The following is a 13,975-nucleotide window of genomic DNA, read 5'->3' on the forward strand; positions in this document are numbered from 1 at the left end:
AAAGCTGAAGTTCTGGAACAATGGAAAACCAATTTCATTAACCATATTCTCGCTGACTTTCCTCTTCATCTTCAGAAGCCAGTTTATTACAAGCAAGATTAAGTGAGACTGCTAAACAAAGACACACGGGAGGCAAGACTTTTAGTGTCACGTGTTTTTAAAATATCTCTTTGATGATGTCCATTCAATTACTCAACAAATATTTACTTACCACCTGTCATCATAACCCAAGCTCCTTGCCAGAGATCAGAAGAAAGAAATTATCAGAAATATTTACATTTGAAGAGATAAAAATTGGAAAAAAGATCTCTTGGACTTCCAGTAAATGTGAAAATATTACAAAAATTTTCAAAAAGATGTTTCAACTTACATTTTGTTCTTCTGGTTCTAATTTGGGGATTTTGTGTGACTTGCGCTCTTCAGATCTACATGAGTCATGCTTGTTGCTCTTTTTCCTCTTTTCTTTTCTGCTTTCATGCTTTGACTTTGTGTACTCACTTGCCTGGACTTCATTTAAAAGGTCTCCACAAAGGGAAGACTCGAACAATTCCCTGCCATTCTGGATAGTTTTGGTTATTTTTAGTTTAATTTCAGGTGAGCCAGTCTTCTTTGGAATCACAGTCTGTGGTACCGAAGGTGGAGGTGGTGGTGGCTGTGGAGGAGAAGGCTTTTCCAGAACTTCATGGGGTCGTGTGTTTGGAATTTCTGAATGGTAATAGTCAGTGGGGCTAAAGTTTCTAACTGCACCAAAGCCGTTGGCAGACCCGTTGGGATACTGGTTATACGGCTGGTATTTGGTTTGAGGTTCGTACATGCTGATGGACGGTGGGTAGCCATTCGTGAGTGGAGGGAGATCTTCTGTTGTGGGTGGGTACTGAAAGCCTTGCTGCAAGGTAGCTTCATATGGTGTCTGGCCACCATCTTCAACAATGTCACTGTTGTTATCAAAGGCATCCTCCTGGCGGATGTTGGCGGAGTCAATGAGTTGAGGTGGTTGCTGAATTGTGTTTCCCATGATCCCTTGCATGAAAGAGAAAGAGAAATCCATTGTTCTGCTCCAGCATCCTTAACTTTCCCTTTCTCTCATCGGGCCTAAAGTTTTAAAAGAGAGATCAAAAAGTGTTAGTTAATAACCTCAAAGGCTAGATGGCTAACCAATAGCAAAGGATTAAAGTAAAATATTCTTAAGCCCATTTTCATATCCAGATTTGCACACTGTTTTTAAAACAAGCAGCCAATGTGATTCTGACACAGAACAAACACTTTTTATCGTAAATGCTTATCTGTTTGAAACTCAATGACTGTCATAATAACTTGAGAAACAAAAATTTTGTCCTCTTCGCAAACATGCAAAATAGTTTTGACATTCCTTTGTTTCCCAAGTTAGAGATTATAAGTCTCAGTTAAAACTGGTAATTGCAAAATCAGCAGTGTCTTGACACATACAAATTAAGTTCCATGGGAGTTTTCCTTGGATCATTCATGTTTTGTCCAGTAGTTCTGTTACTACAAAAATAACAAAATCTTATTGCAAATATTTTAAATAAAAAATTTAAAAGGCCGAATAAGTCATGGGTAACCACTGTAAATACTTCCGTGGGGATTCTTCTAGATCTTTCTATATATTTACACACAAAATGTTTAAAATAGTTTTATCTGTGACTTTCTTATTCAACTTATATCCTAGCTATCTTTCTACATCAGCCATGTACAGATCATTCTCATACATCCTTCACTCTCTAAGTGGCTGTGGTCACACTGTAAACAACTGCGGAATCTACCATATTTAACCATGACAACCACTGAGTTGCTCACAACTCTTGGATATTATAAATGGGCTTACAGAAAACCTTCTTGAAACTGTTTCTTTATGCATATATGTATTTCTCTAGGACAGATTTGAAATTCCAATGATACTGTAAAACTGTTCTATAGAGTAGTTTATTATAGGCTATACCATATCAATTTATACTCATAACAATAGTGTGAGGGGACAACTAGTTCCTATGCTCTCACCAGTATCTAGTTGTTCTTAATCAGTGATATAGATAGTAGAATCATCTTCACTTTTACAAAAGGCACATGTCAAGATCTATATACTGATGACCCTGATTCAATAAATCTGGGGTGAGGCCTAGGGCATGAGTATTTTTTTTTCCAGTTCTACATATATTTGTTATTTATTTTTAATTGAAGGATAACTGCTTTACAATATTGTGTTAGTTTCTGTCCTACATCAACTTGATTCGGCCACAGACATGTGTATGTATCTACACGTATCACCCTCCCACCTCCCGCCCCATCCCAGCCCTCTAGGTTGTCACAGAGCCCCAGGCTGAGCTCCGTGAGTCATACGGGAAATTCCCACTCTCTATTTTGTATATGGTAGTGGATATACTTCCACACTACTGTCTCCATTCGTCTTACCCTCTCCTTGTCCCCCTACCCCCCGTGCCCACAAATCTGTGCCCTGTGTCTGCATCTCCACTGCTGCCCTGCAAATGGGTTCATCGGCACCACCCTTCTAGATCCCGTATGTAAAGCATGAGGACTTTAAGGCCACGCGCCAGCTGACACCAATGCACGCTGTTGGCCAGGTCACTGCTCTACTCCGACAGTCACTGCGCCTTCTCTAGAAAGTGTCTCAACTGCCCACACCGTGTGACAATGTTACAGTTTGGGTGAGCAGCTGTTAGCAAATGCTCTGAGACCACTCTGCTCTGGCACAGGTTTGACAGGTCCACATCCTGAGAGAGGGGATTCATGGACTGCCAGATACAATTTTGAAAATCCTGTAAACATCTCTTCTAAAAAGCTCTAGGGCTGAGAGGATTTCACTACTGTGTCAAGTCTGATGAGCTAACTGTAGATAGCAGAAGGCAGGGAAGTGGATTCGGAGACTACAGACCAGTTCAATTCCGTGATTTACTGGTAATGTCCATCATCGTGGTTCTAGTAGAAAAACGATAAAGCAAGTAAGCCAAAACAGTGAAGGGAAGAAGGAAATAAAAGCTGACAACATTTTCCAAGGTGTATCCAATTAAACAGCTGTTTATTCTGAAGGTTGCAAGTGGAAAGAAAGTTAGCAGTTCTTAACTTGCAAAGGAATGAAAATGAAAGCTTACAAAAAATCGAACTGACTTTACTGCTCTATACTGGGGTGAGGTGCGGGGAGGGGGCAGCCACAGGATGTGAGAGGGCACTCCCACTTCCTTAGCATCGACTCTGGGCCAAGCACTTTTCACACATCTCACTCAATCCTCAAAACGACTCTTCAAGGTGGAGCGACTCCTGGCTCACAGATAAAGAAAGTGAGCTGCAGAGGAGTTTTTAGGGGGGCTTGCTTAAACCCCAACGCCAAGGAGGCTGAATCAGGATTTGCATGTAGGCATCTCTGACTCTGAAGCCCAAGATTTTTGCCATTATGCCACTAACACTTTCCTCAGGTGCTAAGTTCTGAGAGGACTTGTTTCTTTTGTTCAGGCATTGGGTTGGCCCAAAAGTTCGTTTGGGGTTTTCCATTACATCGTATGGAAAAACCCATATGAACCTTTTGGTCAACTCTATTCTTTATTCCTTGGTCACTGCTAAAACAACAACTAACCATTTCATAATAACCACCACTAACACTTAAAAGACAGTTTAGTGTGTGTCAGGAGCCATTCTAAGAGCTCTACAAACAGGACTCCATTTAATGCTCCCAACAGGCAGTTTGGTCTCAGAGTTTATGTTCCTAACCAGCATATCATACTGCTCATACCAGCATATCATATAATGCTCATAAAGGTTAGAAATCATTTCTTTATATATATATATATATATATATATAGCTTAAGAATTGAACCTTACCCTAATCTGACACTTGACAAAAATATGTAGCTCACAGACACAAGAAAGTATGTTCTAAATTCTATAAATACACATGGGGCAAATATACAGGTAGAATTCAACAGTTCTCCAAACTTCCAACTTGAAAGCAAGTTAAATACCAGCATTTGACATGATGCAATCTCTGCTTTTGGTTCTTGTAACTGTCATACACAAGATCAGTTTCCAGATTATGTCTCATGGTCTATAGTAGTTTTCAGGCACATGCACTCAGGGACTGCAAGGAGATCAAACCAGTCAATCCTAAAGGAAATCAATCCTGAATATTCACTGGAAGGACTGATACTGAAGCTGAAGTTCCAATACTGTGGCCACCTGATATGATGAGCCAACTCATTATAAGAGACTCTGATGCTAGACCCTGAAGGCAGGAGGAAAAGGGGACAACAGAGGACGAGATGGTTGGATGGCATCACCAACTCAATGGATGTAAGTCTGAGCAAGCTCTGGGAGATGGCAGAGGATGGAGAAACCTGGTGTGCTGCAGTCCATGGGGTCGGAGAGAGTCCAACGTGACTGAGCGACCAACTCAGATTTCTGATACTTCTGACTTAGTTCCAAACACAAACTTCTCACAAGTCCAGCATTTCCCCCTTCTCTTTTCTTCTCTAGCCCTATAACCAAATATTTTAGTTTGAACTAAGAAAAGAAGTAACATTACCATATTATAATTACAGTATAAAAGTTATCAGGCTTCCCAGGTGGCGCTAGTGGTAAAGAACCCACCTGCCAATGCAGGAGACATAAGAAACATGGGTTCAGTCCTTTGGTTGAGAAGATCCCATGGAGAAGGAAATGGCAACCCACCCAAGTATTCTTGCCTGGAGAATCACATGGATAGAGGAGCCTCATGGTCTACAGTCCAAAGGATCACAAAGAGCTGGATACCACTAAAGTGTCTTAGCACACAGGCACGTATAAGAGTTTGCAATTACACAGTGCTTTCACATACTTTATTTGATCGGCAAAACAATCCTGTAAAGCTGACAGGGCAGGTGTTGGCTTCATTTTTCAGATAACTACATTCAATATTTGCTGAATTTCCCAAGACTACAAAGCTAATTAGCGAGTAAGCTTGAAAAAGAATCAATCTCTTAGCTTTCTAATCCTGTGTTCTTTTCCACAAGATCCCACGCCAGAGACTATCCAACCATCCAGAGACAACACAAAATCATCTTGAGAGTCATATGTTCAAAGCTGAGCAGACTGTCCTTTCCTAACTCAGCTTTGCTTCCAGACTACCCTGTACTGCTCGCTGCTTCCACTGTTTTTCCAGCTACCAAGCCAGCAGCCTCAGGTTCATATGAGGGTGATTGATTCTTCCTTCTCAGCAAAGCCATAAAACTAAACATTGGACAAGTCTAGTACCTATTCCTTTGAACTCTGATTTGTTCTTTTCCTTTAAAAAAAAGTAATTTTGTTTATTTATTTTTGGCTGTGCTGGGTCTTCACTGCTACTCAGGCATTTTTTCCTAGCTGCAGAGAGTGGAGGCTACTCCCTAGCAGCCACGTGTGTGCTTCTCATTGCAGTGGCTTCTCCTGTTGTAGGGCATGGGCTCTAGGGTGCGTGGCCTTCAGTAGTCACTGCTCCTGGGCTCTAGAGCACAGACTCAGCAGTTGTGGTGCATGGGCTTAGCTGCTCTGGGGCGTGTGCAATCGTCCCAGCCCAGGGATCAAATCCGTAGCTCCTGTATTGGCAGGCAGATTCCCTACCGCTGAGCCACCAGGGAAGTCCCTGATTTGTTCTCTGATTTCTATATCCATGTCAGGCCAGGCCCTCGTCAGCACCTGATCCTGAGCTACAACAACTGATTTTCTAGGTATTTCTCACCTCGAGTTTCTTCCTGCACAGCAGCCAGGGGATGCTTCTAAAGCCAACCTGCACTGAGTCTGTTCCCATATTGACATTCTGAACTTCACACCACACCAAGTCTCTTCTGTGCCTTTCATGATGGTCCACAACCTTATTTTTTTCTTAACCAGCCCAAATTGCAAGGGCATGAATGACCTTTTCTGAGCATCCACTGAGCCAGATACCTATAAACTGTGGCCTAATATACTTTATTTAATCCTATGAAGCAAAGTATTATCCCCATCTTAGACGTGAGAAGGGATGGGGCTCAGAAAGAACATGTGATTTGGCCTTAGTCACATGGCCAACAGAAGTTGAATAAAATGGTGACATTTGTATCTTTTAACTCCAGTACAGTACCAAGTAATGTCAGGTGGTGCAGTGGTAAAGAACCCGCCTGCTGGTGCAGGAGACACGAGTTCCATCTCTGGGTCGGGAAGATCCCCTGGAGGAGGAAAGGGCAACCCGCTCCAGTATCCTTGCTGGGAAATCCCCTGAACAGAGGAGCCTGGGGGCTACAGCCCATGGGTCACAAAGAGCCAAACACGACTTAGCGACCAAGCATGGGATGCTCTACATGGCAGCTGCCTCATAATCTTTGAACTACCCAAACTTCCCACTTTAACCCAATATGCTCCAGACACACAACCCAAGTGCCTGTCGGACAGCTTCACTCATATCTCACAACAAGCGCCTTAAAATGTCTAATAGTGAACTCTCAGTTTCTATTTTACTTAAATGTGTCCTTCCCCTACTCCTTCCCCTGAGAAGAAAATGAAACCTCCGCCTACCAGCTGCCAAAGCCAGAAGCCTGGGAATCATGACACACCCCTTTCCCTCACTCCTACTCTTGTCCAGCCGATCCATAAATTCCCAGAGCCTTACTCCCCAGGCATCTGACTCACGCTGGTCTATCTCACTCCACCTCTGGTTCCTCACCGAGGCTCTTGCACAACTGTCTCCCCGATCTCCACACAACCCACGTCCCCAGTGAATGGCCCATCACCTTTAAAAAAATGAATCCAATCGTGCGACCACCCCTCAAAATCCAGCAGGAAAAACAAACAACAGAGAGGACTCTCACAAACGTCATTTTCAACAAAAGTGGTCAGACACGGCGATTCCACCTACACAGTACACAGTGTGATTTCATTTACACAGGGGTCAGAAACAGGATGAAGTTAGGCCTAATTCTATGGGAACGGCTGTCAGGATAGTAGCTGCTTTCTTGAAAATGGTGCTGTAGACACTGGAAGGTGGCCACAGGGAGGTTTCTGAGCCACTGGTTATGTTTGATTTATTCATCTAGATAGTAATGACATGATTTACTGAAATAAGCAAAAATAAGCAACAAAACCTTCAATGCCTTCCCAGTGGCACTCAAGTAAACTCCGGGCTCAGCATCACGCCTACGTGCTCAGGCCTCAGTTTGTAAACTACCAAAGTCATCTACCAACACTCGCCACAGAAGTAACGCACTCCGGCCACAGGGGCTTCTTACCAGCTCCTCAAACGTGCCCACTTCACTTCTGTCACTGGAATTTTCACCTGTGTTGCTCCAACCACCTGAACACTCAGTATCGCTCAGAGAAGACTTCTGCAGTCCTCAGCGCCCTCTCCTCACGGAGGCTGCTTTGTGTCCTTTATAAAAGCACTTAGAATAACATGCCTTATACAAATATGCTTTTGCCTTTTTATGGTCTCTCTCCCTCAATCCACTGCATTCTCTATAAGCATAGGGACTATGGATATCTTATTCAAGGCTAGATATTCAATACTGCTCAATTAATAAATGATTAAAAGCATCCCTGACCTCAAAGGGCTTAAAACTAGTATACCTCCACTGACCTGCAGGATTTCTGGGGATATTTGCCTATAATGTAACTCTATTCACCCACTAATCCCTGGTTTGGTTAAAAAATGAGTTATGCTTATTGTAAAAAAACAAACAAAACATTGACACCCATAGTTACATGGTCAACTAAACTTCCACAAAGGTGTCAAGTAATTTGAGGAAAAGGACTTCCCTGGTGGCTCAGTGGTAAAGAATCCGCCTGCCAATGCAGAAGACATGGGTTGGATCCCTGGGTCAGGAAGATCCCCTGGAGAAGGAAATGGCAACCCACTCCAGTATTTTTGCCTGGAGAATTTCGTGGACAAAGGGCCTGGAGGATTACAGTCCATGGGGTCTCAAGAGAGTTGGACAAAACATAGTGACTGAACAACAACAACAAATTCAAGGAAAAAGGATGGTATTTTCAACACACAAGGCTGGAAAAAAATACGACTGGATAGCTGTATGGAAAAAGCAAACCTCACCCTTACTTTACTTTATACAAAAAAATAATTAAAGTTACTTCGTAAACCTGGTACTGAAGTCAAACCATAAAAGCTTCTAGAATAAAAACATGGGAGAAAATATTCGACTGTGTTAGGTGAGGATTTCTTCTACAGGATGCAAATATCATGAACTACGAAAGAAAAAGATGGATAAAATGGACTTCAAAATTAAAAACTCTTGCTCTTCAAAAGACACAGGTAAAAGGGAAAAAAGTGAATTACAGGCAGAGAGAAAGGTATCTGCAAAGTACATATCTCATAAAAAATATACTTATACTCTTACATTCTAGGAAATGGGGAGAGACCCACTAAGGGTTTTTGAGCAAAAATGGGACAAGTGAAATGACGGTTTCAATATTTATCACTCCATAGGTGGCTTACTAATTGCAAACAGAACTGTGTACAGGACAGAGTACTTCACACGAGGGAGTAGGCACGGTTTTACCAGAGGCGGGCCAGCTGGCCTCCTGGGCCTCGTGTGATTCATGCACCCATCACCATCCCCCAAGTCCTCTTCCCAGTGCTTACACCAAGCCTCAAAATAAGGAAGCAATCAGACGAACCCAAAGTGTGGGACCTTCTCTCAGAAAACTGGCCCCGGCTCTTCAAAAAGTGAAAGTTACAAATAAAAGGTGGAAAGACCGCTCTTTATTTTAAGAGACCAGTACAATGCGTGAACTTTGATTAAATCCTAGATGTAAACACAAGCACACACAGAGAGGTAAAAACAATGTTTTGGAGAAAATGAGAACTTAAAATGCAAACTAGGGGCTTCCCTCAAGACCAAGACTCCACTCTCCCGAAGCAAGGGGGCCCGGGTTCTATCCCTGGGCAGAGAGCTAGATCCCACACGCTGCAACTGCAGCTTCTGCCTGCAGCAACTAGGACCCGGCACAGCCAAAGAAATAAATATAATAATATTTCAGAAATAAATAAAATGTGAACTAGCTGTTAAACAATGGTGCTATTAATTTTCAAGGGTATGATAACACTATTCTGTTAATGTAAGAGAATGTCCTTATTCTTAAAAGAGCTATGCTTAAATATTTAAAGTGTCCTGGGATACACAACTTTCAAATGGCTTAACATTTAAACAGTACATATATCTAGAGTAAAACAAAGAAGGCAAAAAATGTTAACAAATAATCCAGGTGTTAACTATAATAGTCTTTTAATTTTCCTAAAGATTTGAAAATTTTGAAAATTTGAAAAGTGAAATGTTGGGGAAAAAAATAAAAATAAATAACTTAGCTAAGGGACTGGAAAAAATATTACAAAGAAAAAGCAACTGCTTCTTAAGGCAGAACTGCTACTGCATTCCTTGAGTCGTGTCAGACTCTGTGCGACCCCGTAGACGGCAGCCCACCAGGTCCACCGTCCCTGGGATTCTCCAGGCAAGAACACTGGAGTGGGCTGCCATTGTCTTCTCTGTTAAGGCAGAACAGCATGCATTAAATCTTGACAGCATATTCTGACCAACTCAGCCCAACGGCTCACTGTGTCATGTTTTCTAGGAAGTCTAAGCATGAATAGAGCCACACTTTCTCATCTTGCACCTCCAAATAACACAATAATGCAATCAAGAAAGCAATTTTGATCACTAAAAAAAAAAAAGATATTTTAGGACTATAAAATTCTTTATATAGTGATTTTTATACATACTGGAGTCTGGTGGCCAGCCTTCAAACAGCAGACACGCTAACTGATATAGAGAATAAGGAGGCAGAGATGCAGGTTTGATCCCTGGGCTGGGAAGATCCCCCAGAGGAGGGCACAGCAATCCACTCCAGTATTCTTGCCTGGAGAATTCCATGGACAGAGGAGCCTGGTGGGCTGCAGTCCGTGGGTTCGCACAGAGTTGGACACAACTTAGTGACTAAACAACAACAGTGCTGCTATAGGAATTAAGAGAATCCACGAGCAGTACTTTGGACAATGCCCAGAGTTAGAGTTCAGTATCTGTTGGCTGTTACCGTAATATCATTCAGCACACTGCTGGGCACACAGAACTTATGAAAAACCTGATCTCTGACCCAAAGGCATTTACAGTTTCTCTAGTATATAAGACAAGATAGGATACTATGGTCAAGACTCATAAAACAGTAAACAGTGTAAACAACATTAAACAGAAGGTGACTAAGAATTACATTGTGTGTCACGACAGTTACAACAGACATCTGAGAACAGTGCTCACGTAGGCAAGGGGGCCTTCAGTCCAGGAGAGACGGGCAGGATTGGAGGTTAGGTGTTTTTCACCCACGCATTTTTAAACTACTCCATAGGAGTCATCAAAAACTCTCACACCTTTGTCATTAACAAATCCCTGATAAAGATGTACATTTTAAACTGTTTTGTATTACTAAAGTAATAGTAATAATGACTAGCATTTGAGGACTTAACTACACATCAATACTATCTTAAATACTTCACATTTGTGTCATTATTTCACTCCCCAAAACATGTCTTTGAGGGAACACTATTACTACCCCCATTTCACAAGTGAAAATGAAGGCCAGTGTGATTAAGCGACTTCCTCAGCCAGACATCCTGTAAATGGAGAATCCACAGAGAGGCCCTCTGCCCCACAGTCAGACTGGCTCTTGACAAGTAAATGCATAGCCCACAGGCCCTAAGTATGTCAAGTAAACAGCAACACAAACATTCACTTTACTGAATTACTTGCTGAAGTAAGTATTTACTGAATTACTTACTGAAATCATAATGCACACGTCCTGAGCGTTAGCTCCACTGCCCAGAGCTAACAATTTGGTGGGAGACGTAATGGACTAGTGTTTGGCCCATTGTAATATGTAGTTCCAAGTAAATGAAACCACCACAGGCTAACAATTTAGGACAAATTCTTCCTCTGACCAATGTTTTCACACTTGTTTTTAAGATGAAAGACATCAGTGAATGAAAAAAAAAAAGATGAAATCAATGAATGAATACTTTTGCCTAATTTTTGTTGAGGCTGTTCACAAACTTTTTTTTGTAATTTTATTTATGGCTGTTCTGGGTCTTCGTTGATGCACGGTCTTTTCTCTAGTCATGGTATGCAAGCTCTAGGCGCACAGGCTTCAGTAGTTGTGATATGTGGGCTAAATAATTGTGGTTCCCAGGCTCTAGAGCACAGGCTTGGTAGCTGTAGCACATGGGCTTAGTTGCTCCGAGGCATGTGGGATCTTCCCGGACCAGGGATCAAACCCGTGGCAGAAGGATTCTTTACCACTGAGCCATCAGGGAAGCTCCTGAGACATTTTTAAAGGAAAACAGTTGAAAATTATCAACTAAAGCTTTAGGCCATTCATTCTCCAGCTTATTCAGGAGAACAGTGATAACAGAAAAGTTTACTTAAGTCAATCTCAGATACAAAGTCTAAAAAAAAAAAGCATATGATGTTTCAGATGAACAGCTGAGCTACTCAAGTATTCATGACATGTTAAATGTAAAGTCTAAGTCACTATAACAAATTCTTATCCTAATGTGAACAATTTCCTTTTGTAGACTACATATTGTTGGATTCTACTTTACAGAATTAACACACTGTGCTGTATGTACTTATTTTCCTGTGTTTAACATCAGTTTCTTCTCCACAAGAAAAAAAAAAAACTTCGTATTATAGGTTAAAATTCCTCATATTGACATCATTATTCAGGCTTTTTGGAATCAGAAGTAGCTCTAAAGGTGTCATATAAATAACTATTTTTTGTCTTCAGACCCAATTACCCCTTCAATACATTCCTAGGTTACTTAATTCGTAAATCTAACCACATCACTTTCCTGTTTAAAAGCCGTCAAAGATTTCTAGAAAAAGCCACAGTAGTTTGGCCAGCGGAGCACACCGGCCCTCCAAGCAAGGCCTCCACCCCCATCTCCAGCCTCAAGTCACTTCTGTGCACTGGTATGTCCGCTTACTCGGAATCACTGGACACGCTGGGGTTTCACACCACTGTGCCTTTACTAATATCGTCTCCTACGCCTGCTGTGCTGAGTCACTTCAGTCACGTCCCACTCTCTGTGACCCCATGGACTGTAGCCCACCTGGCTCCTCTGCCCATGGGACTCTCCAGGCAAGAATACTGGAGTGGGTTGCCATGCCCCTCTCCAGGGGATCTTCCTGACCCAGGGATCAAACAGGCATCTCTTACACCTAACCTGCATCAGCAGGTGGGTTCTTTACCACGAGCACCACCCAGGAAGCCCAATATGCTCTTTTACTTTTCTTTTTTTTTTGCTTGACTTATTTAACCATCTTTTGAACTCCGAAAGTCATTTCCTAGAAGTACTCACTTAAGTTCCATGCTAGTCTGAGTAACTTTCCCCTGTTTCCTAAGATAAATAATACCTCTTAGAATTCATCATGAAACTGTCTGTCTGTGTGATTTTCTTAAGAGCAGGAAGTACTTTTATTCATCCGTATGCTCCTAGAACCCAAATCAAAGGCCAGAGGAGGGGTTTCAGTGAATCTTTGAAACTAAACTTTATGAACTTAAGGGAGCTATTACGTATAAAGGAACTGCTTCAAAGAGTAGTTGAGGATCTTTCTATGAAGAATGCAAGATAATATAAAGGCAACTGGGGTCTCCTCAGGAATATCCTTGGCAAAATCTGACTGAGGACCACTCTCCAAGCCACTACCGAGATTCTCCTTAGTTCTGGACTATGCTTCCCTGCAAGGCTTGAAGCCCTGAGAGACTGACATGAAGTCAAATGCATTTCCAAGGAGAGTCTACTAACCCAACAAAAGACTGAAAGATATCAAAAACTCCTTTATAAGCAGATCTATTTAATACCCCAGTGTTAACCAATTTTTACTTTCTGCCTAGAATGATGTATGTGCAGGAGAATGAGCTGTAATGTTCCCGAAGTGCCTTGTTTTCTCTGATACAAATATATTTACAAGGACCTGGTTCAGAGGATTCTGGAGAGTGTTCACCACATCAAGATGTTAGGGAGTGGGTATGTCATGGGGATACAGTCTGAAAATGGGGCCCCTTCTCCCAAGGATGGGAAAGGAGCTGGAGGTGGAGATCTGAGGAGTGGGGTTAAGCCAAACTCCTGAAGTGACCCTTTCCTCTTCATCCGACTCCTCTCTGACATCCAGTTTTTCAAAGTCCTGTGCCTCCAGGCCTGGTCTCACTTGAGCTCCTGCCCGGCTCACGTGTGTACCACATCAGCACCCCAGTGACCTGAAGATTCTACATAATTGTTTTATGTATATATGCAAATACACTAATGCCAACATTTTAAGTAATCTGATAAACTCTTTGGAACCATGCAAAAAACAGAAATAAAACCCTAGTGTTAATACTGTAGATATGAAATTCAGAATGTGGAAGCTCTCTAGCTCAAACTGTCAAAGTCACAGTTAACTGAATTAGCATGAACATGAATCCTTATTTTTGAAACCTATTCCAGTTGTTAAAATTAATCTTACTAAAATACACAGTGTACTTGATATATCAACATTACAATTTTTACAGCTAAAGAAAAACAGTAGAATATAACGTGATTCCCACAACACAGAAGAGGGTGGCCTCCCTTTACTCCAGCATAAACAAGGGATCCAGATGTTTCTTTATGTGAACTGCACAAGAAATATTTTTCAAGGTTTATGATAAATCCACAGTCTGCATGTGTTTCTATAGTAACAGTGCACACAGACAGTCTACAGAAGTGAACCAGCTATGCTGGTTCTTGAAAACCTGGCATTTTTACTGTTTGATGATTTCTGCAGCAAACCACTATGAAAACAATACATAATGTTCAAAATTTAGAGGTCATTTATGCTTTAAAGCAAAAAAATTGATATTAAATTTAACTATATACACTTTGAGGTGTAACAAGACAAAGCTAGCAAATATATTCATATACTGATTTCTAACTGAATGATCA

At 41.6% G+C, this 13,975-nt stretch overlaps 1 protein-coding gene across 6 annotated transcripts in view; it reads right to left on the minus strand.

Moving 5' to 3' along the window:
- The window catches only part of NSD3 (nuclear receptor binding SET domain protein 3), a 99,134-nt gene that overhangs the window by 62,375 nt on the left and 22,784 nt on the right, over positions 1–13,975 (minus strand). For all 6 annotated transcript variants that reach the window (XM_043893268.1, XM_043893269.1, XM_043893273.1 and 3 more), the window contains one exon: positions 371–1,092. In XM_043893268.1, coding sequence (XP_043749203.1) covers positions 371–1,048 — 678 coding nt within the window. In that variant the 5' untranslated portion in view covers positions 1,049–1,092. The remainder of the gene's footprint in view (positions 1–370; positions 1,093–13,975) is intronic.

The sequence above is a fragment of the Cervus elaphus genome, chromosome 32 (genome assembly GCF_910594005.1).
Source record: "Cervus elaphus chromosome 32, mCerEla1.1, whole genome shotgun sequence".
In the NCBI taxonomy this organism is placed as follows: domain Eukaryota; kingdom Metazoa; phylum Chordata; class Mammalia; order Artiodactyla; family Cervidae; genus Cervus; species Cervus elaphus.